The sequence below is a fragment of the Branchiostoma belcheri genome, unplaced genomic scaffold, assembly GCF_001625305.1.
Source record: "Branchiostoma belcheri isolate BF01 breed outbred unplaced genomic scaffold, Haploidv18h27 scaffold8, whole genome shotgun sequence".
NCBI lineage: Eukaryota > Metazoa > Chordata > Leptocardii > Amphioxiformes > Branchiostomatidae > Branchiostoma > Branchiostoma belcheri.
In genome coordinates, this window is record NW_017804464.1 from 3,220,027 (window position 1) to 3,246,553 (window position 26,527).

At 41.9% G+C, this 26,527-nt stretch overlaps 4 protein-coding genes across 5 annotated transcripts in view; 3 read left to right on the forward strand and 1 right to left on the reverse strand.

Moving 5' to 3' along the window:
* The window catches only part of LOC109486389 (plasminogen-like), a 28,444-nt gene extending 9,206 nt beyond the window's left edge, over window positions 1-19,238 (forward strand). The window contains exons 1-5 of one of the 2 annotated variants that reach the window (XM_019790214.1): window positions 16,017-16,213; window positions 17,223-17,492; window positions 17,725-17,823; window positions 18,091-18,270; window positions 18,454-19,238. In XM_019790214.1, coding sequence (XP_019645773.1) covers window positions 16,159-16,213; window positions 17,223-17,492; window positions 17,725-17,823; window positions 18,091-18,270; window positions 18,454-18,518 — 669 coding nt within the window. In that variant the 5' untranslated portion in view covers window positions 16,017-16,158 and the 3' untranslated portion in view covers window positions 18,519-19,238. Of the gene's footprint in view, window positions 1-16,016; window positions 16,214-17,222; window positions 17,493-17,724; window positions 17,824-18,090; window positions 18,271-18,453 lie in introns of those variants that run through there. The other variant, XM_019790216.1, reaches the window with a different exon arrangement.
* Window positions 1,754-3,029, reverse strand: LOC109486388. The gene has a single exon (XM_019790213.1). It carries the CDS (start codon window positions 2,833-2,835, stop codon window positions 1,927-1,929), a length of 909 nt encoding a protein of 302 aa, XP_019645772.1. The 5' UTR covers window positions 2,836-3,029; the 3' UTR covers window positions 1,754-1,926.
* On the forward strand, window positions 9,230-11,641 carry LOC109486386. The gene has a single exon (XM_019790210.1). It carries the CDS (start codon window positions 10,051-10,053, stop codon window positions 10,972-10,974), a length of 924 nt encoding a protein of 307 aa, XP_019645769.1. The 5' UTR covers window positions 9,230-10,050; the 3' UTR covers window positions 10,975-11,641.
* Window positions 19,239-19,257: 19 nt separating the features above from the next.
* LOC109486055 (fibropellin-1-like) lies at window positions 19,258-26,382 on the forward strand. The gene is made up of 14 exons (XM_019789745.1): window positions 19,258-19,267; window positions 20,318-20,698; window positions 20,941-21,024; window positions 21,506-21,619; window positions 21,910-22,029; window positions 22,254-22,376; window positions 22,535-22,648; window positions 22,857-22,973; window positions 23,109-23,222; window positions 24,004-24,276; window positions 24,399-24,518; window positions 24,619-24,916; window positions 25,258-25,302; window positions 25,705-26,382. Exons 1-14 carry the CDS (start codon window positions 19,258-19,260, stop codon window positions 25,835-25,837), a joined length of 2,046 nt encoding a protein of 681 aa, XP_019645304.1. The 3' UTR covers window positions 25,838-26,382.
* The last annotated feature ends 145 nt before the right edge of the window (window positions 26,383-26,527 follow it).

Below are 26,527 nucleotides of genomic sequence, written 5' to 3' on the forward strand. Positions count from 1 at the left end.
AAGAAAGTGTTGCCAGTTGTCCGGGTCTGTGACATGTCACACTACAGGTATCATACAGGCGAGAATCAACTCATCACACATGGACAGATAATTATCTATTGTTTACTGTTCTTGAACCATGTAAGATAAAAAAAAGAACTCCAAGTACTAATCCATGAGTCCCCATGCCAAGGTACAGAAAACAAGTCTTCCTATTCCAATATTCCAATGTATGTTTCTACCAAGTTCATTCTATTTGTTCACTTACAACATGTTTGTGTGATTTATGTGCTTTTTGTGGTCTATGCAAGGTGGTTCAAATGTTCAATCGGCACAAAAAAACGGTGTTTGAACCTCTTGGTTGTACGAAGGCCTTGGTTGTACCGCTTTAGTTTTCTGGAACTGCCTTGCTGAACTCAAATTCTTGCTCAAATGATACGAAGCACAGATCTAGACATTAAAATATGTGGCTTTGTGTACTTGAAACTGGAATGGTTTCAGACATGAAACGTGAACGTACTAGTAGCTCACTAACTGCATGTGAAGGTTTGAAAATCCAACCACACACGTAGATCGTCAAACGGCGGGAAAACTCACCTGGACAGGTAAAACAAAGGACACGTCATTACCGTCATGTCTTTGTCTTTGGTACCGCCAAACAAGCCCGGCGCTACATCAAGGGTTTTGGATCATTGGGTGTGAAAAATGTGATTAAAAAAACACGGAAATCCAAACAAAACTTCCTGAAGAGAAGCTGAAAATGAGGCGATAACAGCCGCGATGTAATGACGTAATGATGACGACATTTGTACGGGACCGTGGGGCGCCATTTTGAAATAACGGTGAGAACAATGGAGCGTGGAAAACTTCCGCCGTTCGTTCAACTGTAATGGAGAAATCAGTTGTACCAAGGATAGGGCTCTGAATGCCATCTAATTATTCTTGAACGCTCTAGGGCGACCAAACTGGAGTTTCCGCAAAAATTGTGCTGCGCTGTTGAAATGCATACTTTCGTTCGGAGAGTGGTATTCCTTATTATCTTTCCAAATTTGACGAAATGACGAAAAGAGCTGTTTGTGTGTACCCCATGTATGTGGTAGAGAATCAAAAGTGTCCCCCTTGAAGATGCGTTACTATTGGGAGTTCGCAGAGCATAGGGTGTATCTCTGTAATTACTACTAATATTAGAACAGGCGGTCCTTATTATTTCACTTAATATATGGTGGGAGGGGTCTTTTTGTACGAATATTAACAACTTACAATTAAACCCTAATACAAGATGGTAACCACAGGTATCAGTGACCATCTATGTGGGGTTTGAAAGGTGTATACCAATGGCGTGTTCAAAATTTCCACTGCATACTAGTAGCTCTTGCTATGGTGTCTCTATTCTACATTTTTGTCTCGATCTGTCTGAAAACTATTATGTACTTACGCCATATGCCAAAGCTAGGACGTAACATACCATCAAGTTTACTCTGACTTCGAAATAAGATTTTGTTGGCTCCTACTTTTTTTTCTGTCGATGGCAAGGAATTTTACCACTAATACTACTTTAGAATACAAATGTATGTATATGCCACTTAGTATATACTAAGATTTTCCAATATTCAAATATTCCTAGCTCATTCAACAGATACTGTAACCGAACCTCTGATAGAAATACCACAAAGACAATCAAATAATAAGGTGCTGACTTTTTATTCTCAAACATGGCAGTCTTGAGTGCATAAGAATGTTCAAACAAATCAACAAGTGGTTAACATTGCAGCCTTGACAACGGTTTCAACTTAACAAAAACGTACAATATTTACATCTTATATATACATTATATACATGAGTACCAGTGTTGTTAGTGCTGGTATAATGTGGTTATACAATTCAGCTTTTGCATACATTTTAAAAACAGCATTTTGGTTTTCTGGACAGAGTCTTTGGTTTGAGTCTTTACTGAGAGCTGGGCAAGAGTTCTCCCCTGGTCCTCATGGCGGCCACCTGCTGGACGAACCCGGACAACACCTGCTGACACTCCCGCTCGAACCCCGACAGCGTGCCGCTCCCGTCGCCCTGCTTCATGTAGCTGTCCAGCACGGAGGTGTAGAGTTTGGCGTCAGCGATCTTCAGCTCGGCGATGGCGGCGTAGTTTCTGACGGTCAGCTTGCCGAAAGGTTCGTGGATGCAGGCCTCGGAGACGGACAGAGACCGGTCCGCCCTCAGACGTTTCAGGATCCGGCCGTACGACTCGTGGATGGGTCGCAGGTCGGCGGCGAGGGAGAAGCGGCCCGAGCGGTCGGTAGACTCGGTACGGCTCACCTTGGCGACGGGCTCGGGCTCGATGTCGTCGCTGCACCGCTTTCTCTTCGTGCTGCTCACGGTGCTGTCAGGGCTGGGTGGGAGGGACGATACCGGAGACACTGGCGGTGACAGGACGGAGGAAGGCCGGGCTGAGGTTGTCGGAGACTGGGAGGAGGTGACCTCGTCAGGGCGGGTGGAGACGGGGGTGGACGGGCGACTGTTGGCGGGAGAAGCCGTCATGACGAGACCGACGACCTTCTGGTAGCGGTGCAGCATCAGCATGGAGATGTAGAGGACGACTCCCAGGCGGCGGTGGCTGTGCATGGCGGGGCTGGAGGTCGGGTGGCACCGCTTGTCGCAGCTGTCACACAGCGGTACCACTCTGTCGCGGTTGTAGGACACACAGACCGGGTCCAGACAGACCCAGGCCGCCGGCTGCTCGCACCGACCACAGCGGAACGACCGCGCCTTGGTGTCGAAGTCGTTGGCTCTCTTCAGGACCCACTCGGCCCGGGACCCGGAGTAGCCTGCGGGACGGGGACAGTCGGCTGCTCTCTCCATGTCGTCAGGAACAAAGACGTGTGGAACTGAAGTCGGGAAGAAGTCGGCACGCTCTCGGTGGAAGTCTGGAGAGAAGTGAGTGCGGACTGAAGACGTGGGGCGGTTTTATGGGCAATTTTTCCGACAAAAGTGATTGACTAACAAAGGCGGTAAGTATCGGCGCCACGTGCGGCAGATGTTCCCGAGGAGCGCCCCAAGAGATGCCGGCGGTCCGACCGGTCCGACAAGTCGGCTTTTGCCGGCGGCGCGTCCCACGTCAAACAGGACCAAACACAGCAACAAGCCAAATCCTTTGTTCTTTACTTGAGAATTTTTCCCGTGTTATTTTTGTATAAATTTTGTGTTATATTAATAATTACAGACTACACTTCAAAGCCACTTGTGACGCCTTGTCGGGAAGTTTTTAAAACTTCAATCAAGACGCCGAACATAGCAATAACAACTCTCATTTGGAACAAAGAACATTAATACCATCATTTTCCCACACCGAAGATACCACGTTTTCATTTCCTTACATATTATGAATCAAAAAGTTTTGAATGCTTCCCTCCCTTTCAGAAATCTGTGTCTGTCCTTACATTGGATTTCATGTAGGATCGTCGATAGAAAGTTGAATACCTCAAGCAGATACCTGTAGAGGTGCTATTGTTCTTCGTGCAGGTGTAGGTGTTATTGTTCTCTTGAGCAAATATTAAATTGTGTCCGGGAATTTTTAACCAGATGTCATTCGTTTTTCAACGTGACGCAATACGTATAACTCCTTCGTTACCTATACCCATATAATTACTCGATGTCGAATCCTTGAATTATGAATATTTCAAACATCTTGCATGTAAGAAACATTGACGGGTTGTGAGTACATGTCGAGGCTGGTTTCGTAAATGCTTTTTTTAGCGTTAATCGAGCTTTCTTCAAAGATATAAGTGCATCTGAGTGATGATCTGACCCTTCTTTCCACAACGCAACTTTCCTTTAACGTACATCTTATGATATACACCATCAGTTCTAGCGTATATTTTGTGAAGTCTGTGTTATACATATGAGTTGATATTAGGGTAACGTTACATTCTTTGATTCTATTTTGTACTGTGAATACAAAGTTTGACAACTAGTAGTTTGACCGACAACACTTGAACGTTCCAACATGCCTAACTTGAAGCAGACTCTTTCTCTCCCTTAAGTTTAACATACGTCTCAAGATATATACTATCAGTTCTAGCTTATATTTTATATGTAAGTATATGTAATATAAGTTGATATTAGGGTAACCAAGGATATTATACAGATGATGCCCTTGTGGTAACGTTGCATTGTGTGATTCTATTATGTACTGTGAATACAAAGTTTGAGTACTTGCTTTGGCCGACAACATGAACATACATGTACCTAACTTGAAGCAGACAACTTATAAGATAAAACAACAACTCTACAGAACAAACATTTAATCAAACGTTCCCGTATCTGTAGCTGTACCGCGCGTTACGGTGCCATGTGAAGAACAAAGGACAGACCGCCGACATAGGTACCGACATGTGTCGGTAAGGTCCTTTATACACCCGCGCCTGGTGTGTGTATTGAAGTCATACATAATTTATTCATATCGGAACAACTTCAATTTTTACCGTACTGAAGTCTTGACTACATGTAAACTATAGTTGAAGATGCATACCATTTCGTAATGATATGTCCTTCTTCCCAGCTATCGTAGCTTGCACATAAGCCCTCCCTCCTCCCTCATCTTACCGCATTATATATTTCAGGAATGGACAAAGAAGTCTGGATGGTTTTAATCTATTTTTTCTTATTTCTTTAAGGCAGCAATTTAGTACTAGTGTAGTGCGATTGCTTTTCTTTTGTCGCTTCACATTCCTATGTCAACTTCTTGCCGAATCTTTTTAAAGCATTCAGTACACTGTTTTTGGATTTACACATTTTCACACAGCCTTTCAATCCAGTCATTAGAGAGATATGTGAATAATTGTTACACGGGCTCGTCCAGTGTTTAGCAGAAATACAATAGTTACAATAGATTTGACATGCAGATTTCTTTATATATTAGCGGATTTTCACAGGTAGGTGGTCAGTGATCCGCCAGGTGTCCCGGTACGTTACCTGTGCTCACCTGAGCTAGACGTATTGTTTAGAACAATAGGATTGTTTCAAATCTTACTGTCCACATTTACACATACACACACACACACACACACCGGGGAGCGGAATGAAAATTCGGCCATGAATACTAATGATTAGAAAGTGAATAAAGACCGTACATTACTTTAATGTGTGCTGTGAAACCGACCATAACAATGAGATTTTTAAGATAAAGGGATTCTTTATCATAAAGCCTACATAATGACGTACAACAGAATGTACTTGTAGTTTCTCTGACAACTTTCAATATGGACAAGAGGCTCCAATTAAGCTTTATACAAGCAACCTACTACATTACAAACTTGAAACTCACATAGCACTTTCTACGCCTGATTCCCTGAAACCATGGGTTTAAAATCAAAAGTCATTGCTGAAACAGATGACAAAATCTATGCGATTGATCATATCAAAGAGTTTTAATGTTCTCGTTGCTGCCTAACCGCGGAACCAATAAAGAAGTTGTGACAAAAATGTTACTTTTTAGTGTGCTAAAGGTTTAAATGGATGACAAAACTCATTGGTCAGATTCACTCGATAACGGAAAACTCTTGTACACTAAAAGTATATACCTGTCCCAGTGCGGTTAAGTGTGGTGGTATTCTTGTTTATTTGTAACTGTAGACTTGCACATATAATACCATTGGTGGTCAAATATCATTCTATATTTTGTGCCATGTGAAAAAGAACGCTGAGAACAGATTGGGAAATAACGGAAGAGAAAGTCCCACGCGGTTCTTGGCAGGTAAGAAGGTAATTATTTCACCTGGTGAGGGAGAACAATAGCTACCTCCCCTGGTACATTATTCCTTTATTTGCGCCAATTTCTTCTATTTTTCCAGCGATCCGCGGTGCCTGATAGAGACTATAGTTTAGGTAAAGTAGAAGAGGGGTACATTTTATTGTGGATTGTTCTTGATATGATAGCGATTATGTGTTCAATGGCACTTTACCATGAGGTTATCGAGGAAGTTAATCGCAATGTTTTGTTCTCAACTTTAGGTATGCATACCTCAAAACAAAGTATATCTGAACTGTACAAAGACAGTAATTATCACACACCGTTGCTGATTTACCATGTTTTTTATCACATTTTTCACACCAAATGGCGGCTGTCCCTTGAATTACTGCGGTATCTTTGGGTGGTTCGATGACAATGGTTATTCTAATGAAGATGGTAATGAATGATCTATTGTTCTACCTCACCAGGTGAGATAATTACCTTCTTACCTGCCGAGAACCGCGTGGGACTTTCTCTTCCGTTATTTTCCCAATCTGTTGTCAGCGTTCTTTTTCACATGGCACAAAATATAGAATGATATTTGACCACCAATGGTATTATATGTAGAAGTCTACAGTTACAAATAAACAGGAATACCACCACACTGAACTGCACTGGGACAAGTACATACTTTTAGTGTACAAGAGTTTTCCGTTATCGAGTGAATCTGACCAATGAGTTTTGTCATCCAGTTAAACCTTTAGCACACTAAAAAGTAACATTTTTGTTACAAATTCTCTATTTGTTCCGCGGTTTAATAGGCAGCAACGAGAACATTAAAACTCTTTGATATGATCAATTGTATAGATTTTTTCATCTGTTTCAGCAAGGAGTTTTGATTTTAAACCCATGGTTTCAGGGAATCAGGCGTAGAAAGTGCTATGTGAGTTTCAATTTTGTAATGTAGTAGGTTGCTTGTATAAAGCTTAATTGGAGCCTCTTGTCCATATTGAAAGTTGTCAGAGAAACTACAAGTACATTCTGTTGTACGTCATTATGTCGGCTTCTTTATCTTAAAAATCTCATTGTTATGGTCGGTTTCACAGCACAAATTCATTCATCCTTATTCACTTTCTAATAATCAGTATTCATGGCCGGATGTTCATTCCGCTCCCCGGTGTGTGTATGTGTAAATGTGGACAGTAAGATCTGAAACAATCCTATTGTTCTGAACAATACGTCTAGCTCAGGTGAGCACAGGTAACGTACCGGGACACCTGGCGGATCACTGACCACCTACCTGTGAAAATCCGCAAATATGTAAAGAAATCTGCATATCAAAACTATTGTAACTATTGTATTTTTGTGAAACACTAGAGAAGAATGTCTGTATAACAATTCTTCACAACTTCACATACCTCTAGATCTGTAAGTCCTGTAAACTTCACATACATCTGTAAGTCCTGTAAACTTCACATACCTCTGTAAGTCCTGTAAACTTCACATACATCTGTAAAACTATGGATATAGAGAGAATCTTGTCACAGTGTTAAAATATGTAAATTAAAAAAACATTGTACTTGATGTTTCAAATAAATCATTTCTACTTGCATTTTCTCAAAGTGGGGAAAGAACTGTAGTTTGGAACACCTTAGATTTTATTGAAAACATTTTTATCAGAAAGCTAGGAGTTTTCTTATCTCCTTGGTTTAAGGGTCATTTTGGACATGGAATTTCAAGTAACGCTTTATGATACCAAGGACATTATACACAGTATAATGTCCTTGATGATACCATGATCTGATACCAAGACACAAAAGCTAGGAGTGTTGACAAGTTAGCAGCTGCTAATTTTGTGTAGCACATCTCTCAGAAACCAATGAGGTTATAGCAACCCATCCACCTGGTAGAAGCGCCGCTTAGCGGTATATTGTCAAACTGCACTCCGCTGTCTTCACATGGGCACTAGTATGCGAGAACAACTGCGCCATTCTTTATATTTAATTGTCAGGATTACCCAGGGTTTAGTTCCCATCCTCATTGTTTATCCCCATATAGAAACGGTTGGTTACCATAGTTTCTCAACTACCAGAGAGTCAGAATGCTACCTTGAATATGTTTACAAAGCACTGCACAAGGCCAGATCACAGTCTGAGAGATCTTATCCGTGCATACGTGTGATATCTATTGTTTACACAGCGCTGCAGAAGGTCAAATTCTGATGGATCCTAATTGTGCAGATACGTGTGTGTTTTTGTGGCTTAGGCCACAGCAAGTAATTTTTATGGATGACATCAACGCACGCATTGATTTTCGCCTGATTTTGAAAAAAAAAACAAGACATTTTGCAATTGTTGCTCTCTGACAGTGTTCAACATGGATGGCAGATAAATATGAAGATAGGGGACATGACAAGGCTCTGATTTATTGTGTTGTCTTTTTACTTTGATGTTGTGATTTCATTCATTTTGTATGTGATGTTCCCAGTTTCAGTGACAAAGGGATTATTGGCAGTAAACTTATACATGTATTAGGTTTCGTTTCAAGGTCTATGATGTCAAAATTTTAAAATATATGAATCTTGTTTTTTGTCCCGCCTTGTTGTTTTCTTTCGCCCTATCGCGTTAGATCAAGGAGCTTTTTGTGATGAAAGCTCCTTGGTTAGATTTAGGGTCTGCAGAGGATGTCATCCATAAAATGTACTTGCTGTGGCATGGTCTTAACCTAAACCGTTCTCACGAGCGTAACAATCACACGTGGAGTCTGTCGCCTCCGACAACTGAATCATAGCATCCCATAAGCTCTGTGATGTTTATATAGAGGGCAGGAGTGAAAGAACAACATGCTCCCCCGTCACGAGTCAAGCGATAGCGTAATTTGTCTTTAGTCACTAGTTAATTTGTAAGGCTTAACGTGTTCATTCAACGATGTATCCTATTCTTACGTCACTCCTTCAGTGCGCAAGATTCTCGATCAGTCGCGATTACGGACAGACTGCATAGAATGCCAATAGAATTGATGAGACGTACATAGTATAACATGTGTACACCAATGTCACCACAAGGAGGTTAATTAAAAAGGCATCCAATGCAGTTTTTATGGCTTGGAAACCCGTATTTTCAAAGTCTACTAGTATATTCTAGTCACTTATGTACATAACACACTGTTCCATTGTACTAGTATATTAACCCTCATGGAGCAAAAATTCCCAAAATTCTGACTGAAAATGGATACTGGGAGCGCCCTTGGCTGATTTTTTAGATGCTGATGTGAAGCAGTATGTGCCAATATCATAAAGAATGCCCTATTCAGAAAATTTTCCAATTTCGCTGCTCTTTTAAAAAATTCATTGTAACCTCCTCGGTCGTCGTGTATCTATAAACTACGTCCTATATTTCACGACTACTTTATTATTACATAGTGACATTTGTGACTCATAATGCAGGGTTGAATGGAAGAACATTACGAAGGCATGAGCTACAAGAACGTTAACATTTGCCTACGAAAGTTCTGTGATCCTAAACTTATACAACTCCTGTACTACGTCCGTTTAATCCATGCTTGAGCTAAAAAGCTTTGTATAAAGTGATGCAGGGTGCAATTTACCCCAGCAAGCTACGTACAGCCATTCATTATTGCTGACTCACAGGGTTGTCTGTCATGTCTGGGTCGTGTATGTACATACTACACGTATGATCTCATAGCTAAGTACAATAACAATGTAACCTCACGTCGTTGTTAGTAAAGTGGGGGTAACCCTGGCTTAATCCATGCCATTTATAGACACACAACAAAGGGATGATTTGGGCCATTTCACACTTAACTCTGACTGACAACTTTACATCTAAAGAGGATTTCTGCTTGTGTTTTTGACATTTTTTGTAGATGCGTCGTGTTATGCTACGTTCTGCAATGTTTATATAGGTTGTTAAGGGTTTTTGGCGCTGTTTGTTTTGGTCTACGCGCTGCGAGACATGTACACCGTTTAGTCCTAAGCCTTAAGGCTGCGTAGAAAACTTGTAGAACCGGTTCAACAACTCCTGCTCACCTCTAACAGCTGCCGCGTGGGTACACGGCTTAATTTACTGTTAATCTCTGAAATTGTAGACCCTCGTCCGCTGCCTAGCACTTAAAACCCTCCTTACGAGTGGAACTGATCGTCGTTTAAAACTTTTTAACGTATGAAACTGCTTGAAGCTCTACATCGTTGGTGAGAGTCTTTGTTGTGGTGCCAAACATTTTGGTGTAACAACACGGTTCTGTTCAAAACCTGGCAGCACTGTGTATGTGCGGACTTGGCAAAACAAGCTAAAAATCTGCGGCATCTGGCTGTTAAACTCCGAGCCATGGAGGACAGGGGCCCAGGTGAGGGGTACGAGGGCTCCCGGGCGGAATGGATCTTGAAGCGGGCCAACGACTTCGACTGCAAGGCTCGAAGTTTCCGGTGCTGTCGGTGTGCCGCGCCGGCGGTGTGGGTCTGCCTGGACCCTGTGTGTGTCGCCCACAACGACTCCAACGTGCTGTGTCTGTGTGACGAGTGCGACCAGCGGTTCCACCCGGCGTCTCACCCCGTCATGTGCCGCCACCGCCGCCTGGCCATGGTGCTGTACATCTCCCTCATCATGCTCTACCGCTACCAGCGGATCGTGGAGTTCATCTCGGCGGCGCAGCCAGGCGGTGACAGCGGCGGACCGTCTGCGGCGTCCCTGGCGCTCCCGGACGAGGTGAGCAGCTCGACACAACCCGAGGTGCCTCCCAAGACGGAGACAGAGGTACAGGCGGTTTCTAACGCCGCACCGACGGCATCCACCGAGAACACCACCGCGTCAGACCGCCTGACATCGCCCGTCGCGTCAGGTGGACTCACGACGTTAACCTGCCCAAGCAGCGACGTTAGCAGGAGTCAATCCCTGAAGGAGGACGACCTCAAGTCCATCCACGAGTCGTACGCCGCAGTGCTGGACCTCATGCGGCGGGACAAGTCGCTGTCCCTTGCCGACGCCTGCCGACAGGAGCCCCGCGGGAAGCTGACGGTAAAGAACTACTCCGCCATCGCCGAGCTCCGCCTGGTGGACGCCGAGTTCTACGCGGACACCCTGCGGGAGTACGAGCGGCGGCAGCGCGGGGCCGGCACGCTGTCAGGCCTGGACCGGGACTGCCGCAGCGTGCTGAGGGCGTACAGCGAGCGGGTCGCCGCCATGAGGAAGAAACTGGAGTTACTCCCGTCAGCATCACCATGTGTCACACCGTCATCAGATATCTCACATTAGTAGAGAAAATCACGACAATAGTTTTCTTTCATATTTTTTTGAAACTTAATTGTTGTTCATAAAGTACAAGTACATAAGTGACTAGTAACATTATAAGCTTACATTTTTTCATACGTTTCTCAATAAGCATTCAACTTTAAACAATGAGACTATAGTCTTGTTTGATAAATCACTTTGTTCACTTTATGATATCATTTATTGTAATGTTTATACAGTTAATGGTGTAAATTATATTTGTTTAAGTGTGTTTTACAGATAATTATATTCGTCATATATTGGTTTTCATTTCCATATGAGAACCCATCTCGGTAAATGATGCCTACTCGTCTGTCGTGTCGACAGGAGATTCCAACATATTCTCTAACCTCTAAATTCATGAAAATATTTCGCGTGTAAAAGTTTAACAAATAGAAATGACCAACATATACGTTTATAAAAGGATACAGCTAGCTTAAGATAGCTGTGTCATTTACGTTTGAATATATCTTAGTATGTAACTATACAAAAATAATATAAAACTAATTGTAACTGTGGATTCATCATGGCTGTAACATATAGAGAACACCCACGGCCAATGAATAAATTTTTTGGAACTTTGCGATGTTCAGGCAGTACTATTGTGTGATATACTACTACTAGAAAAGTCATGTTACATTGTACTAAATACTCAGAGATAAAATATCGTTCATGATGTCTTTGTGTTTTTTTTCTGCATCTCTTGCGTTCTTACATAAGACTACTACTACAGTGTACATCACTTAAACATACACTTAAGGCGACCTCAGTCTGAATAATCCCTGTGTGCCCAGTTAAGACTACGTCCCTTAAGGCTACGGCTGACTGCTTTCGCTTGTCGGAAGATTCTTTTATGGGTCAAACAGAACCGGTCTGACGAGTGGATGTCGCAACAAAACTCCCCCAGCGTGAAAGTGTAAACAAACCGCCCTGTTCTAAAATTGTTTTTAAAACACAGACTTAAGACAGTTTGGCTATGAGACTTGTGATGAAAATGTTGTCTAAGTGTTAGAAGAGATCTTAGTACACCTTAACGATTGCTATGTGTCGTAAGAAGTCTTAAAGCATCTTGTAGACTCGTGCTTGGGCATAAGACGCGATGAGAGTGTATGACGCATATCATCATTGTATGCTCGTCCCACTTACCCTTATACGCAGTCATGCGATAACTTATATAAAAGAATAAATTATGAGAAGGATTATAGTTTATAATAATTGATATAATGTAACTAGAAAGGTAACATTTGCAAAGAAAATGCATAATGTTTACCCTCGCATATTGTCTGCTCTGTTAATTTTAAGTCAAACACATTCATATATATGGTGGCAGGAGTCTAAATCCCTCCTGCTATAAAATTGCAACATAATGTAACCCAACACTAGTTTCCATTGAGACAGACGTCTTGTACAGGTATTAAATTTCAAGCCTCTCAACATACCTAACCACGCTGTTCAAGACTCCTTAACTGCGAAAAATATAACTTTTTTTTTGGATACCCCGTTCACAAATCAACCAAGTAGAAAGCTACCGCCAGGGGGAGTAACTAGACCAAGGAGATGATTACATAATCACCATCATTACACGGTCATTGGATGTGTAAGTCTCGTGCCTTTTGTGTGTGCCTGTCTGAAGGCATTGTCACTTTCACCACACCATTTCTTGCCAGGCTATGACAGATCGACGGTAACCTTAAGGGCATCCAGGGAATCCTTAAAGACATACAGATCTCCGACAACCTTAAGTATCCATTCAGGACGGCAAAATTGGATTTTCACAGTCAATATTTTAGCCATTATTTCAATGTAGTAAGTTGAACCAAACCTATTCCATAGCATAATGAAATCTGTGAGGCAAAGATGCTGACGGAAAACGCTTGCTTCTTTTGTATTGTAACAAAGTATTGTAGCTTGGTTCTAGATATTTATGGGTGGTACCCAAAAATAACGAGTAGCTAGCCACACGTAGCCGGTTTAGGGGCTATTTCAAATTGTTAACGCTTCGAATATGAAGTGATAACAAAATGTCCGAATATCAGACATATTTCGTCACCCAGAATACTAGTATTTTTTAAAATATTTGCCGCACTGAAATTTCATTGGGTGCCTTTAACAGCTGACCACTACACACATTTTCTCACAATTCTTCCAAGAAGCCTTCAATTTTTTTTTATTCCAACATTTATCACAAGACATGGTGACGACACACTCAAGTTTTTCAACTTATTTTTATGCCGCCAGCAAATGCACAGACAACAGACATACTCATTTTCACCTGAGTTAAGTGAGGAAATTCGTGTAAACAAGACTGGCAATGAAAACATACATTGCCATGGCGACGGTGGTTGTTGTTAGGGTTATTGTTTGCATGGCACTGTCATCATTTCATGATTTTGAGGAAGCCTCGGTACCTGTTAAGTCTAGACAGGTACAGTGTACTCCTCCCCTGAGTGTATACTGAACGAGCCCCGGGGTCACAGAGAGTAGGGCCATCCGGGGCAGAGAGGTCTTCCCAAGGGTTTCCAGGAATGTGGGCATAGATGTGGGTCAGAGACATGCCTGTGGACATTTCATTCCTGTGGACAAAATGCCTGTACCATTCCTAGAATTCTTGCAAACTGCACACAATACTATACCATTAGGCTCCTCCCTGAGACGTCGCCAAAAAAGTGCCTTTCCCAAGGACGCAAAATCGGTGGCATGACATGGCATGGATTCGAACTCGGGACCTCTTGGTTCCGAATCTAACGCTCTGTCGTTGCGCCACACGACCCCACAAGTTGCCTTAAATTTGCTGCCATACACTTATCGTAACACGACTGTGACCTGACCCTTATCCAGTTTGTTTATAATTCCGTCCCCCACACCGGGCGTCGTACAGTCTATCCATTTCAATACCTTTTCACCAACACTGTAAACTCCGTGTAGTTGTGTGTTACTCGTACGCAAACTCTCTGATACGTCAGTTGATAGTTCAGATATGACGACGACATGAGTTTGCAAAGGATTAAGGTTTCACGTACCCCGTGTACGAGTACAAGATAGTCTTGCTAGCAGGCTCCTCTACGGGCGTTTCAAGACGACCGTTTTTTGTTGATAACAAGCTATTTTATACATGTTACCGTGTTCAGATAGCTACCAAGCTACTAGTATTCTATGCAAAATTGTTATAATGGAAAGAGGGCGTAATCAGGAAAAGTGGCTATGTTAAAGGCATCCAGTGAAGTTTTTAGGGCTTGGAAACCAGATTTTTCAGTCAATATTCTGGTCACTTATCCACTGTCCCCATGTACATCGACATCCATGGAACAAAAATGCCCAAAATTCTGACGAAAAACTGTTACTGGAAGGATCTGGATTGATTTTTAGGGTACCATCCAGAAAATAAAGGACTAATATTGAAGCCTGTTCCTGCAGTTTTAAATGCCCAAAGTATAAAATACTGATTCAAATGTGCTAATGTGTGACAGCATGTGTCAATATCAAACGGATTGCCTTATTCAGGATATTTCCAGTTTCGCCGCCCTGAAATTGTATCGGATGCCTTTAAAATGCCCGCCCCAAAGCCTGCGAGCGAGGCTAATCGCCGCGGGAGTTACGCTAACATTCCGTTGCCTTATCAGATCACCTGCCTTCTCCCGCAGCCACTTTGGCCCCTCCTGGCCAGATAAAAATGACGTGGAAGAGAACTAGAAATTGTAATGGCCATGTTTATTGACATTGCCTTGGCAACGGTCATGACCAAAAGCCAATTTTATCTTTGTTAGAAACAACACATAGAATTAATGGCAAGTTTGACTTAACTCTTTAAAATGATTGTAGAATTCTGCAGATTTAGATATAGTCTTAATTTTGTAAACGAGATTATTATATTACAGCATACATACTGTTCTACATATGTACATTTCTACAGTTCATAAACTTTATTATTTGGTCCCTAGTGGTATATGTATAAGGTGGTGTGAATTGTTTGGGTCGTCATGTGTTGAACTGTAATGGTAATGTTATAACGTGACCCGGACGTTGTTTGAGCGTACGTGACCGACTAAACCGTACACACGCACATGTACGGCCTTGTTTTGTTGGTCTGTTTTGATTTTCAAAATATGTTGAAAGTTTCTGAGAGATACATTCTAATGATCTTTGTAGTAACTTCACAATCCCTGCAAAATTACGTACTAAGGACTAAGTCACATTCGTCAAACTATATGACAGAACGTTGAGTAGTCTTACCACAGTCGTGAATGAGTCGTACGCGAAATTTGACTGTCTTGTTACGGAAAACTTTCTCGTAGATACTTGTAGAAAGTCCGTCATTGCATCGCTGAAAATCCTACGACAAAACAAACCCGAAATCCAACCATTTCGAGGTCTCATCACGACCTACCCACCTACTAAATATCAAGACAATTCATATAAGCCTTCTGGAGTTTACGTGTTTACACACACATATGCACACACGTACACACACACACATAAATACAGACACACACACACACACACACATGAACGCTGATGAACACATAACCTTCTTGGCGAAGATAACTGATGTCTTTATTTGCAAAATCATATCCAAAGGCTAATTGCTTTTACAGAGTGAAAAAGGAGCCTGGAAAAAGATACTACGAATATACGGTGCTAGTAGTAGTATCAGTATACAATAACTAGGGAACAGACGACTAATGTCTGGAAAAACTCCTACTTCTACTACTATGCTTGCTTTTGTGAGGGTTGACTTCTTTTTTGAAGGCAATGGATAATGAATAGACCCACGACAATGATCGCACTATGAATGTGACCGCAACTTTCATCAGCATAGCCGCCCCTCCCCTGTATGTCCCAGCCAGCGCCCTACATGTACATATACACACAACGTTGTAAGGTTTGTTCATGGATTAGTGAGAATGGTCCTGTCGGCAATCGTTAGCTCGGCAAACACTTCAGCCTCCCAATTGTTCAACTGAACTCGTTCAAACGTAGACTTTGAACCTGCGCGTATATTTACCTGTCCAAGGTGTTACACTTAGCACCTGACGCTTGTTACGGGGAAGGAAGCTTAAGGGAAACACACACCTGTTAATTTTAGCCTACAACAAACGAAGTAACATTCTTTTTTGTACCGTAGCCTACCGTATGTAGGTGGAGTGACATGGTACTGTTTTGAAATGTAAAATGTCGACAGTAGTGTTTGTAGTTTTGGTCTTCAGTGTTGGATGTGCAGCGAAGGGTAAGTTATACTTCCTCATGTTCTCTATATCTTTCTCTCTTTCTTGTTTGCTTCGATACTTTTAGAAATGTAATTTTTCTGTCTTTTTCAATGAAGCTAATGTACTGCGTTGTGCTATGAATGATCAGTGTGAACGGCTATTTTGAGGTGAAGTTTTACAGTATGCAAAATGCTTTGAGTAAAACATACATATTTCCAATATGGATAAAAAGCAAATACATAATTGTAATATCATATTACGTAACATTCAACGTGGCTTATTTGCAAATGAAAATATGTTGCCACACGGTTTAGATGTATGGTACTGCATGTATGTAGTACCGACGTTTTCCTAAATTGTAAAGAAAGAGAGAAATGTGTGTTGTAGTCTTCTAAAGATGTAGTCTTTTATCATGTTTATGTACAAGTACACAGATGTGTTGTACGTGACTGTGTTTGCTGTTGCAATATGTTAGAAGTCGCTAGGTGGCCTGTGACCGTACTAAAGCTCGTGGTCCGTGTATCCGGGTTCGATCGTCACGTTTGATGTGTGGAGTTTGATCACATTAATCCCCCCGCTTTTATATCGTACCACAACTAAGAACACGCATTTTATATAACTTATCAGTTAGTACTTTAATCATTCCTTGAAAAATGTGGCTTTCACAACAAGCACTCACGGTGAATTTTTTTTTTCAACGAAATCAACGGTGGCAAACAAAATAGGAAACGAAAACTAGAGAGATAACATTTGCAAAGCAAATGCATAATGTTTACTTTCGCATATGGTCTTCTCTGTTAATTCTTATCCAAACACATTCATATATATGGTCAGACAGGAGGCTAAATCTCTCCTGCTATAAAATTGCAATATGATGTAACCCAACACTAGTTACCATGGTGACAGACGTCTGGTTCAGGTCACTGACCTTATTTGTTTAGAGAAGAAGAAGAGGAGGAAACTGAGCAAAAACAATATATATTTTCCTTCGGTAAACATATGGTACTAAAATATTTTATTTTCCCTCAGGACCAGACTGTCTGGAAGGTAACGGTTCTTCCTACAGGGGTGACGTAGCCGTGACGTCATCCGGAATCCCCTGTCAGAAATGGCACAGCCAGGCGCCGCACAGCCACCTGTTCATGCCCCAGATCCATCCGGGTTCCGGGCTGACGGAGAATTACTGCCGGAATCCGGCGGATGACGTCAGACCGTGGTGCCTGACGACGGATCCGGACGTGCGGTGGGAGTACTGTGACGTGCCGAGCTGTGAGAACACCACGGAACGGAGCGTGGAACGTATGTTTGTTTGAATATACTTTGCCCATCGCTTATGTCCTTTCCTTATTATCATACCTTGCATTATGTGGTGTATGTATATTTATTCTATAATATTCTATATTCTTGATTGGTGGTCCAAACCGCCACCCCCCTAAATTTTGTACAAAACAATAAATTACCACTTTTCTAAATTTTGTACAAAACAATAAATTACCACTTTTTTTAATATATAATTTCTGCTCTTTCACAGGCCCTATCAGATTACCATGTAGAACTGGGGAGAGCTGCATGCACTGCCCTGGTGCGTCGACAGGGGGCGTGACTTACTGCTGCCCTTGTTGCCCAAATGGTGAGACTCGTGAGAGTCTTTCAAAGTCTCTTGTTTCGTAGTTGGCTCTGTACTGACTGCATGCAAAGCAGCTAACAAGTAGCAAACGACAGCATTAGTTTCGTGAGAACCCAAGTTTCTAAAACTCACAAGGCAACAACTACATTTACATTGTCGATGTAAATGTCTAAGCCGACAATTGAGACCTTTTCAAGCCCATGTACGTAGACTAGCTGTGTCAAGTCAGAGTTGAATCATTCCCTGTGCATTCTTCTTTATTTCCCCTAGACGCAACTTTACTTTTCGATGCAGTCAGTGAAAACTGTTACTGTGAGTCGTTTGAAGACCTCTGTACGAGACTTCCTCACAGCACCAGCAAACCTACGGGGCGACCTACAGCCAGGCGGGGCGACATACCGGTAGTCCCGCGAACCAGGGCTGATGTACCAGCAAACGCCGCTATTTCACGTAAACTACACATGATTTTATTTCCTGATTTTACGTTTTATTGACGTTAATGTAATGTTAATCATAATACCATACATAATATCATGCGACCATTCTGAGCATATATGTTGTACCTGTTTTCATACCATGTAAGTACTAGCAAAGATTCATTCGATATTCACTGTATGTCTTTTTTTGTTACAGGCGTTGCTGCAGTTCCAGTTTTGACCGCAAGTGTCCTCGTTGCAACATTGCTAAGTTGGCCATAGACGATGACATTCAAATGTGTATAAAGGGGAAATTAACAAGCATTTTTCTTGAGCATGACATTGCTATCATAATGATAGTGGTTTAAGGATGGTAACATCAACAAGCCCCTTTGAAAACCTGTTGTGAAAAATATACATGTAAAAAATAAAAACGGTTCCACCAAATGCTAACGAAAGGGTAACTTCTGTCGCATCTATTTTCCTTCAAACTTATATACTAAAGGTAAATAACAAGTCCTTTCATAATGTAATTAAAAAGCAAGGAAGATATCATCCACGTTCGCCAACTGTACATAAAATCAACTTATGCGTATTGACAACATCCAAGACTACGTCTGTAGGAGCATAATCTATTTACAAGCGGTGTCAAAGTCCCTCATTACATACAAGAAACTGTAGTACTAGTAACAAATGTATTTATGAATACAGTATACAGACCAGGTAACGTTGTCAAGCCAGGCGCTAACTATTTAACGCCCTTCTCCTTTCCAACCACATACCATGGTTACAGTAATATCTGTAAACATACACTTCCGTCATAATCTCTTCAGAAAACAAACACCGTTTCCTTAGTAACGATAGCAATCAACAATTGACACTTTATATCAAAAAGTTAAGAAAATTTACTTTGTAAAGTACAGGCACAGTGTCAGGTCTATTCCTGGGCCGTTATCTTTGTAACTTTGTTTTTTTAACTGTCTATAGTGAAACTGTCATAACCTACTGTATATGGCGATTAATGGCTCAAAGTATGCACAGGCACAATAATGGATTTTTAATATTGTCCAAGCAGAACATTATGCTTTGTTTTATTTTTGACGTGTCTTACGTGTTTCTGTTTTGCACCGATATCTCTTTTTTCGCCAGCCAAAAAGATACAGCCCTGCCTACTTGATACTACCCTGCCATTTTTTATACTGTCTTGCCAATTTGATAGTGTCTGGTACTGTACTAAAAGATCTGTTTGGAGATTAGGTTTTTTCATTAATAGTCACAAAGAATTCTTTGTGTGGTACGGAGGCATTAGCGTGGGCAGGGTGGGGTATTCCAGACTTCCCCAACTATTGTTTGATTTCTGACGAGAATTTTATGGTTGTTTGCTAATACTACGGTCTCTACATGCACCCGTTCCGTTGTGGGGCGGGGTGGTGTACCTTGGCACTGTGTTATCTCACTTCTCTACGTTACGGTGGAACTTGGGCGGGGATTGGTACCTAGTTACACTACAAGGGCGTGAACACAGAACGGGTTAATACAGAGTTACACATCGTCAGTACTGTGTTACATACAAGTCTGCTGTGAAGATGTGGAAAATGTGGTCCGTGCTGTCATTGCTTTGCGTTGTCTGTTGTCACATCCAACTGTCTAAAGGTAAGTTGCATCAAGATACGATACTAGTAGCGTATTTGTCTTAGATTTGTCGTTACGTTCACACAAAGCTTTAAGATACGATCTATAAACGGGGTTCCAACGCGCACTTATCTGGAACATATGCCGTGTAGTAGTAGTAATATATTGTAGCGGTATCGTAGGTACACGTGTTAGTATTTTCCCTGTGTTTGACCAAGTATGACTAGTCTCCACCAGACTCTGTTGCAGGCTGAATAGATACATGTAATAGAAATCGGCCTTACAAAAAGAATGTAGCTATGCAGGCAAACTGGGCCCTCTGTGTTCAGCCAACTCTCCTGGCCAGCTACATTTTTAGGCCGATTTCTACTATTTATTCAGCCTGCAAAAGGGTCTGGTGGAGACTAGTATATGACATTCTAAACGCTTGTCTAATTTCCTTCCCCCAGCCCAGTGTGACGGTGGCCCTCCCCTAACCCTGACGGAACAGGGTGTTCAAGAGTTCACTACTCCAAACTTCCCAGACGGTAGATATCCCATGAATGCTCGGTGCAGCTGGCTCATCCAGGTCACAAGTGGGACGATAGAGCTGCAGTTCCCTGACTTCAACTTGCCCTATGAGGTTGTATTTGGATCTGCTCCATGCGCTACTACAACAGTGAGCATTTTCGACGGCCCCACAATGGTATCGACTCCGCTCGGGACGTATTGTGACAACACCCCTCCCCCAAACGTCACGTCTTCCACAGGTTCCTCCATACTGGTGACTTTCAATGGAGGGGCGTTTACAAGAGTCGGACAGGGATTCAGGGCGACATTTTCAGTCATAGGTGAGCTTTGGTCCCTCCCATGTTGGCGCATTTTTACGTTTCTGACATTTCAAGAAATTCCATTAATTTGTAATAAAGCAAATGGCAACAAAATCATTTACGATTAATGCAAAATACATTTGGCATTTTGTTACAAATGTACGACGAAACTGCAAACTATAGGAGATTATTACGTATGTAAAAACGTAAAAAAATTAGGAGTTTGATCAAGAATTTTCCAGCTCTAAATTCCTTCCATCCAGGCGGTAACCCAGTGACAACACCCCCGCCCCCAGTCACCACCCCAGCGGCACACATATCTACTCAGCCCGCCTTGACAACGCCAGGTAAGGGCGACTCCTAGTCCTAGATGATTTAATAACCTGCCCTGCAATGTTTACCTAACTCCCAGGGTGGTCTCACTTGTTAAACCATGCTTTGGCTTCTAAGTTCAGAAGTTATTGCGAAACAAAGTGCAACTTTAAAAGACTTACTAAGTACACAGCCCTTCATTACTTTCTACATTTCTTGTTTTCTATGATAAGTGTTGCATAGTCATTCTTGTTAGTCGTAATCCCCAAGCAGATTTTCAGGGACAAGAGGCAACTATATATATTAGTACAGTCTGCATTGGCCGCCTGTAACAAGTTTGACACTATCCTTGGCAATTTGATACTGTATTGCCAATTTGATACTGTATTGCCAATTTGATACTGTCTTGTGTGTGTCTTGTCAACTATCCTGCCAATTTGATACTGCATTGCCAACTTGTTCGCTGTATTGCAGCTACCAAAAGATTATGTTAATCGTAATGTCTTATCGCTACAGAGATAGACGAGTGTGCCAGTAATCCCTGTCAGAATGGCGCGACGTGCCAGGACGGTGTCAACTCCTACACATGCACCTGTCTACCTGGATACGAGGGAGACACCTGTGCAACAGGTATGTGACTCACACCTTCTTTGATGTTGCGCCGTGGTTGTGTGTGTGTGTGTGTGGTGTGTGTTTGTGTGTGTTTGTGTGTGTGTGTGTGTGTGTGTGTGTGTGTGTGTGTGTGTGTGTGTGTGTGTGTGTGTATGGTTGTGGTTGTTTCGCACAATATTCAGCTGTCTCGCCATAGATCCCTGTCGACGGTCGGTTCTGTTCTGTTCTGTTCAAGACTTTCTGAAAATCCTTGGAAATTTTGATTTGCTGCTAACTTTGGTACATTTCCTATGATGTACACAATGTAGCTATAGCCAACTGTGCGGGCAGTCCATGTCAAAACGGAGGCACCTGTACAGATAGACAGTTCTTCGTCGGATACTACTGCACCTGCCCAGCTGAATACGGAGGAACATACTGTGAAATTGGTAGGTGGATTCTATGTTTATGTCCTTTTATTTTTAAAGAAAAAAATGTTCTAGAAATTGACACTTATCATATTTTTCTTTCAACTTGCATTAATTATAATTATTTCCTTTTCTAGATATTACATATGTACTTCCCAAGTTAGATTCAAGCAGATGAGAGCAATATTTGCCTCATGTCCAAATGAGTGTGTGTTCGACTCATTTGTTTATTGTCACGTCAACAGATCTCCAGACTATAGACGAATGTGCCAGTAACCCCTGTCAACATGCGGGCACCTGTACAGATGCACTGAACAGCTACACCTGCAGCTGCGCACCTGGATATCAGGGAACTAACTGTGAAACAGGTACGGAAGGGCATTGTTCAGTTGGGCAATTTCAGGACCTAGAACTGTATACTGGAATCACAAAGTGAACAGTTTGTAAGCCACCCGTTTCTTTACTTAAGCTTCACTTTTCATACTACCCACATAACCAACTCTGTTGTATTGTTAATTGTTGCCAGATATTGACGAATGTGCCAGCAATCCTTGTCAAAACGAGGGCACCTGCATAGACTTAGTGAACAGCTACGCCTGCAGCTGCGCAGCTGGATTTCAAGGAACCAACTGTGAGACAGGTATGGAAGGACATTGACACCTTTGATAATATTCTTATCACAAAATTAGTCTCAAATCTCAACGATGTGCTGTGTACGTAGATGAACATACGTACATATGTTTAACAATGATCTGTGCCTAAAAAGTTAAGTAATGTTTAATCTATACAACATTATAACTGCAGTACTTTCGACTCAAATACCTGTTTTCTTCACATGTTGTTATCAGAGACAGCAGGCAGGTGTGCCAGTGATCCTTGTCAGAACGGAGCCACCTGTGTGGACATACCGAACAGCTACATCTGCAGCTGCGCACCTGGGTTCCTGGGGACTAACTGTCAGATTGGTGAGTCAACTTCAGCGTACAACATTCATGCTAACAGTTGTGTAGAAATTTTTAATTATAAATATATCTGTACCCTCCTCCCACCGCGCCACATATAGTGTGAGGCAATTCAATGACACTCGTATATTTTTACAGATATGGATGAATGTGCCAGCGGTCCTTGTCAACATGGCGGCACCTGCATAGACTTAGTAGACAGCTACACTTGCAGCTGTGCAGCTGGATATCAGGGAACTAACTGTGAGACAGGTATGAAAGATGAGCCCAACACTACTAATATCAATTCCACAAATATTTGACGCACTACATCATATTTTGAATTCCTTGTATATGTATTCAATTCGCACGACACATCATTGCAAGTGTTTTCATTTGTTTCATTGTGTTGCCAGAAGTAGACATGTAAGTGTAACAAGAATCCCTATTACAAGGGACGTGGGTACCATATATTCTTTTACTATCCTGTATCTTATTCCATTCAATGTTTTTGTGCGATTGACATATTCTGTCCTCTTTCACTGTCCCGGTGTATCTTATTTCAGTCAATGCTTTTGCGCGATTGCCGGCAGATTTAATGCCTGCTTCTTTCTGTCAAATTAGGAGCTTGCAAGAAAACATTTGCTATGACTTCAGTAGCTCATGGCAGGTTATGATGGATTAAAGATTTAGAATGAATCAGTTGCAAGGTAGAAATAAGACAAGTAAGGCTATGAATGGTGCACAAGGACGTATACGTATACCTGGACGAAAGAAGGTGAGTTGAAACTATCTTCTACTGACCAATATACAGTAAGCGAACTGTGAAGCAGGTTTAGACATATGTATTATCAATGCCAATGACTTTGCGCCTGTATACTTGTTCATTCATGATGACATATTCCTGTGTTTTATGTACATGTACTTGTTCTGCCAGCCCCCCCCCCCATCACCGTCCCTAATCACTTCTTAATACGTCCATCCGATCCAGAGGTAGGGTTTTCCTAAATTATCTTCAACAAATCGTCAGTTACAGACTTTTCTTATGTTACAGCTACCACAACCGCCCCACCAACCACAATATCGACACCACGACCACTGCCCGTCCAAACGTCCCCGGCACCCGGGACGTCTGTGGGACCTACCACCCCACCCCCGGGGACGTCGGCCGGACCTACCACCCCACCCCCGGAACGTCTGCGGGACCTACCACCCCACCCCGGGACGACTGCGGGACCTTCCACCCCACCCCCTACAAACTCTAGCCCACAGGATAGCACTGCTCTACCCACCACTACTACTCACAGGACAACTTCTAGTCCTCAAGGTACCACAGATGACAGAAAATGCTGCCATAGATCCCTGTCGGTTCTTTTCTGTTCAAGACTTTCTGAAAATCCTTGGAAATTTTGATTTGCTGCTAACTTTGTAACATTTCTTATGATGTAGCTATAGTCGACTGTGCGGGAAATCCATGTCAAAACGGAGGCACCTGTACAGATAGACAGTTCTTCAGCGGATACTACTGCACCTGCCCAGCTGAATACGGAGGAATACACTGTGAAATAGGTACGTGGATACTATGTTAAATTTTACGTTTTTAAGCATATTTTTTACAAATATTGGCCCACTTCATTTTCATTTCAACTGTCACTATTTTCTCTTCTAGATATTACACATACATCATCCCCTACTCGGACGACATTTGCTTCGGCATCAGTCGCCACCAAAACCACGTCAGACAAGTTTGTGTCCACCATCTTGCCTAGCACCGTGGACACCACACAACCAAACTTCAAACCGGTGACGACGGGAAAACCTGGGAGTAACGAGCAACAAGGTGGCGACGGTGGGCTGACGGAAGACCAGATCATCCTGTACGCAGTCCTGGGAGCGGTTCTAGCTCTACTTTTCCTCATTGCAATCATCGCTGCCGTGTGCTTATGCAGGAGAGGGAAAAAGGGCAGGTGCGTACTAGTATGTTGGACTGTAGGGTAGAATTGCAAACGTCAAGATTTTCACATTTTATGACCGTCACGGTATTTTATAGTTTTGTTACAGATTTACTACCTTTGTATGTTCTTATGGCAGCTCTGAATAAATCATATATCAGTATTTATTCTTGACCCGAGTATTCGGACCCCCAGTATTTACTCACATACAAGACAACGCTTCTGAAACCTGAACCAAAATACCACCAAAGGAATAATATCTTAGTACACTGTTTCACACATTGTTTAGGTGTATGTATATAGATAAACTTAGGTACATGTGTATGAATAACCTCAATTCATTGTGTGTCTTACAGGTACGCAGTCAAATCTCGAGAGCAGGAACTGGAGAAACTAGAAAGGTAACTCGTGTTATTTCTGTTTGTTAGCTTCATGATACTTTCCTTTGGCCTGTTGTATATCGTTGTCTCATATAGCATGACATAGAGTTTTTCTCCTAATTATGTTTATCGAAAGAGAACATATTGATTTTGCTCTGTTTCCTCTTCTTCTCCAAACAAATAAGGTCAATGACCTGAACCAGACGTCTGTCAATCAGTTTGTCAATATGGTTACATCATGTTGCAATTTTATAGTAGGAGGGATTTAGACCTCTGTCACCATATACATGTATATGAATATGTTTGAGTAAGAATTAACAGAGCAGACCATATGTGAAGGTAAACGGCATGCATTTGCTTTGAAAATGTTACCTTTCTAGTTCAAGATTTTATCTTCACTTTGTATCTTTACTGCCTTTTTAGGTCAGAGTCAGGGCAAGACGCGTACGGGAGAGACAACCCAGCCGAACTCAAGTCTGCCCGCCCTGACAGCGCCTATCAGTCCCTACAGGGGTCCCGGTCTTCACTGAACAAGGACGAAAAAATAAACAAATAAAATGAACAATCACATTGCATAATTGGATACAAAAACGCATGTACATAACTCTAGTGTAACACAGGTCCATGATGAACGGCTATAATGCGCAGAGCTCAGCCTATCTGTTTTACTTTGTTGTTGTCAGATATCATGTGTAGATGTACAGTAGTTTGTGTGCAGTTAAACCATTACAAGGACAGACACTCCAAACGTGTACTATATTGCACACGCTGAAACATAAAAATCGTTCAAAGTTTCGACTCAATACTAAAACAAGATACTAAAACAGTTGTAGAATCATTGAATCACATGTGTGATAATCACCTTGCAATATTGTGTGAAACTTGTGAATGCTTTTTGACGTCAAAATGTAAATAAAGAGTCTAATAGTTCTTTAGCATGTATAATAGTACGCCCCAGGGCTATGATGTTGTACTCTTAGTATATTATTAAGTGTAAACCAGTTAATCTCATCTCAAAATACTGTATAATTATCATTCAGACTAGCAAAATCCTTATCTAACGTAATTTCTGTTAGTATAGACGGCATGTGATACATTACATGATAGGTATGGATGGACATTAAAAACTGCCAACCATTTATAGTGCGTGAAAGTACCTATACTTAGTCTACTCTTGTTTTTGTAGACAGTTTCATGTACACAAATTTGAAGTCGCCTTGTCTTCTGGCGACAGGACTTTTAAAGA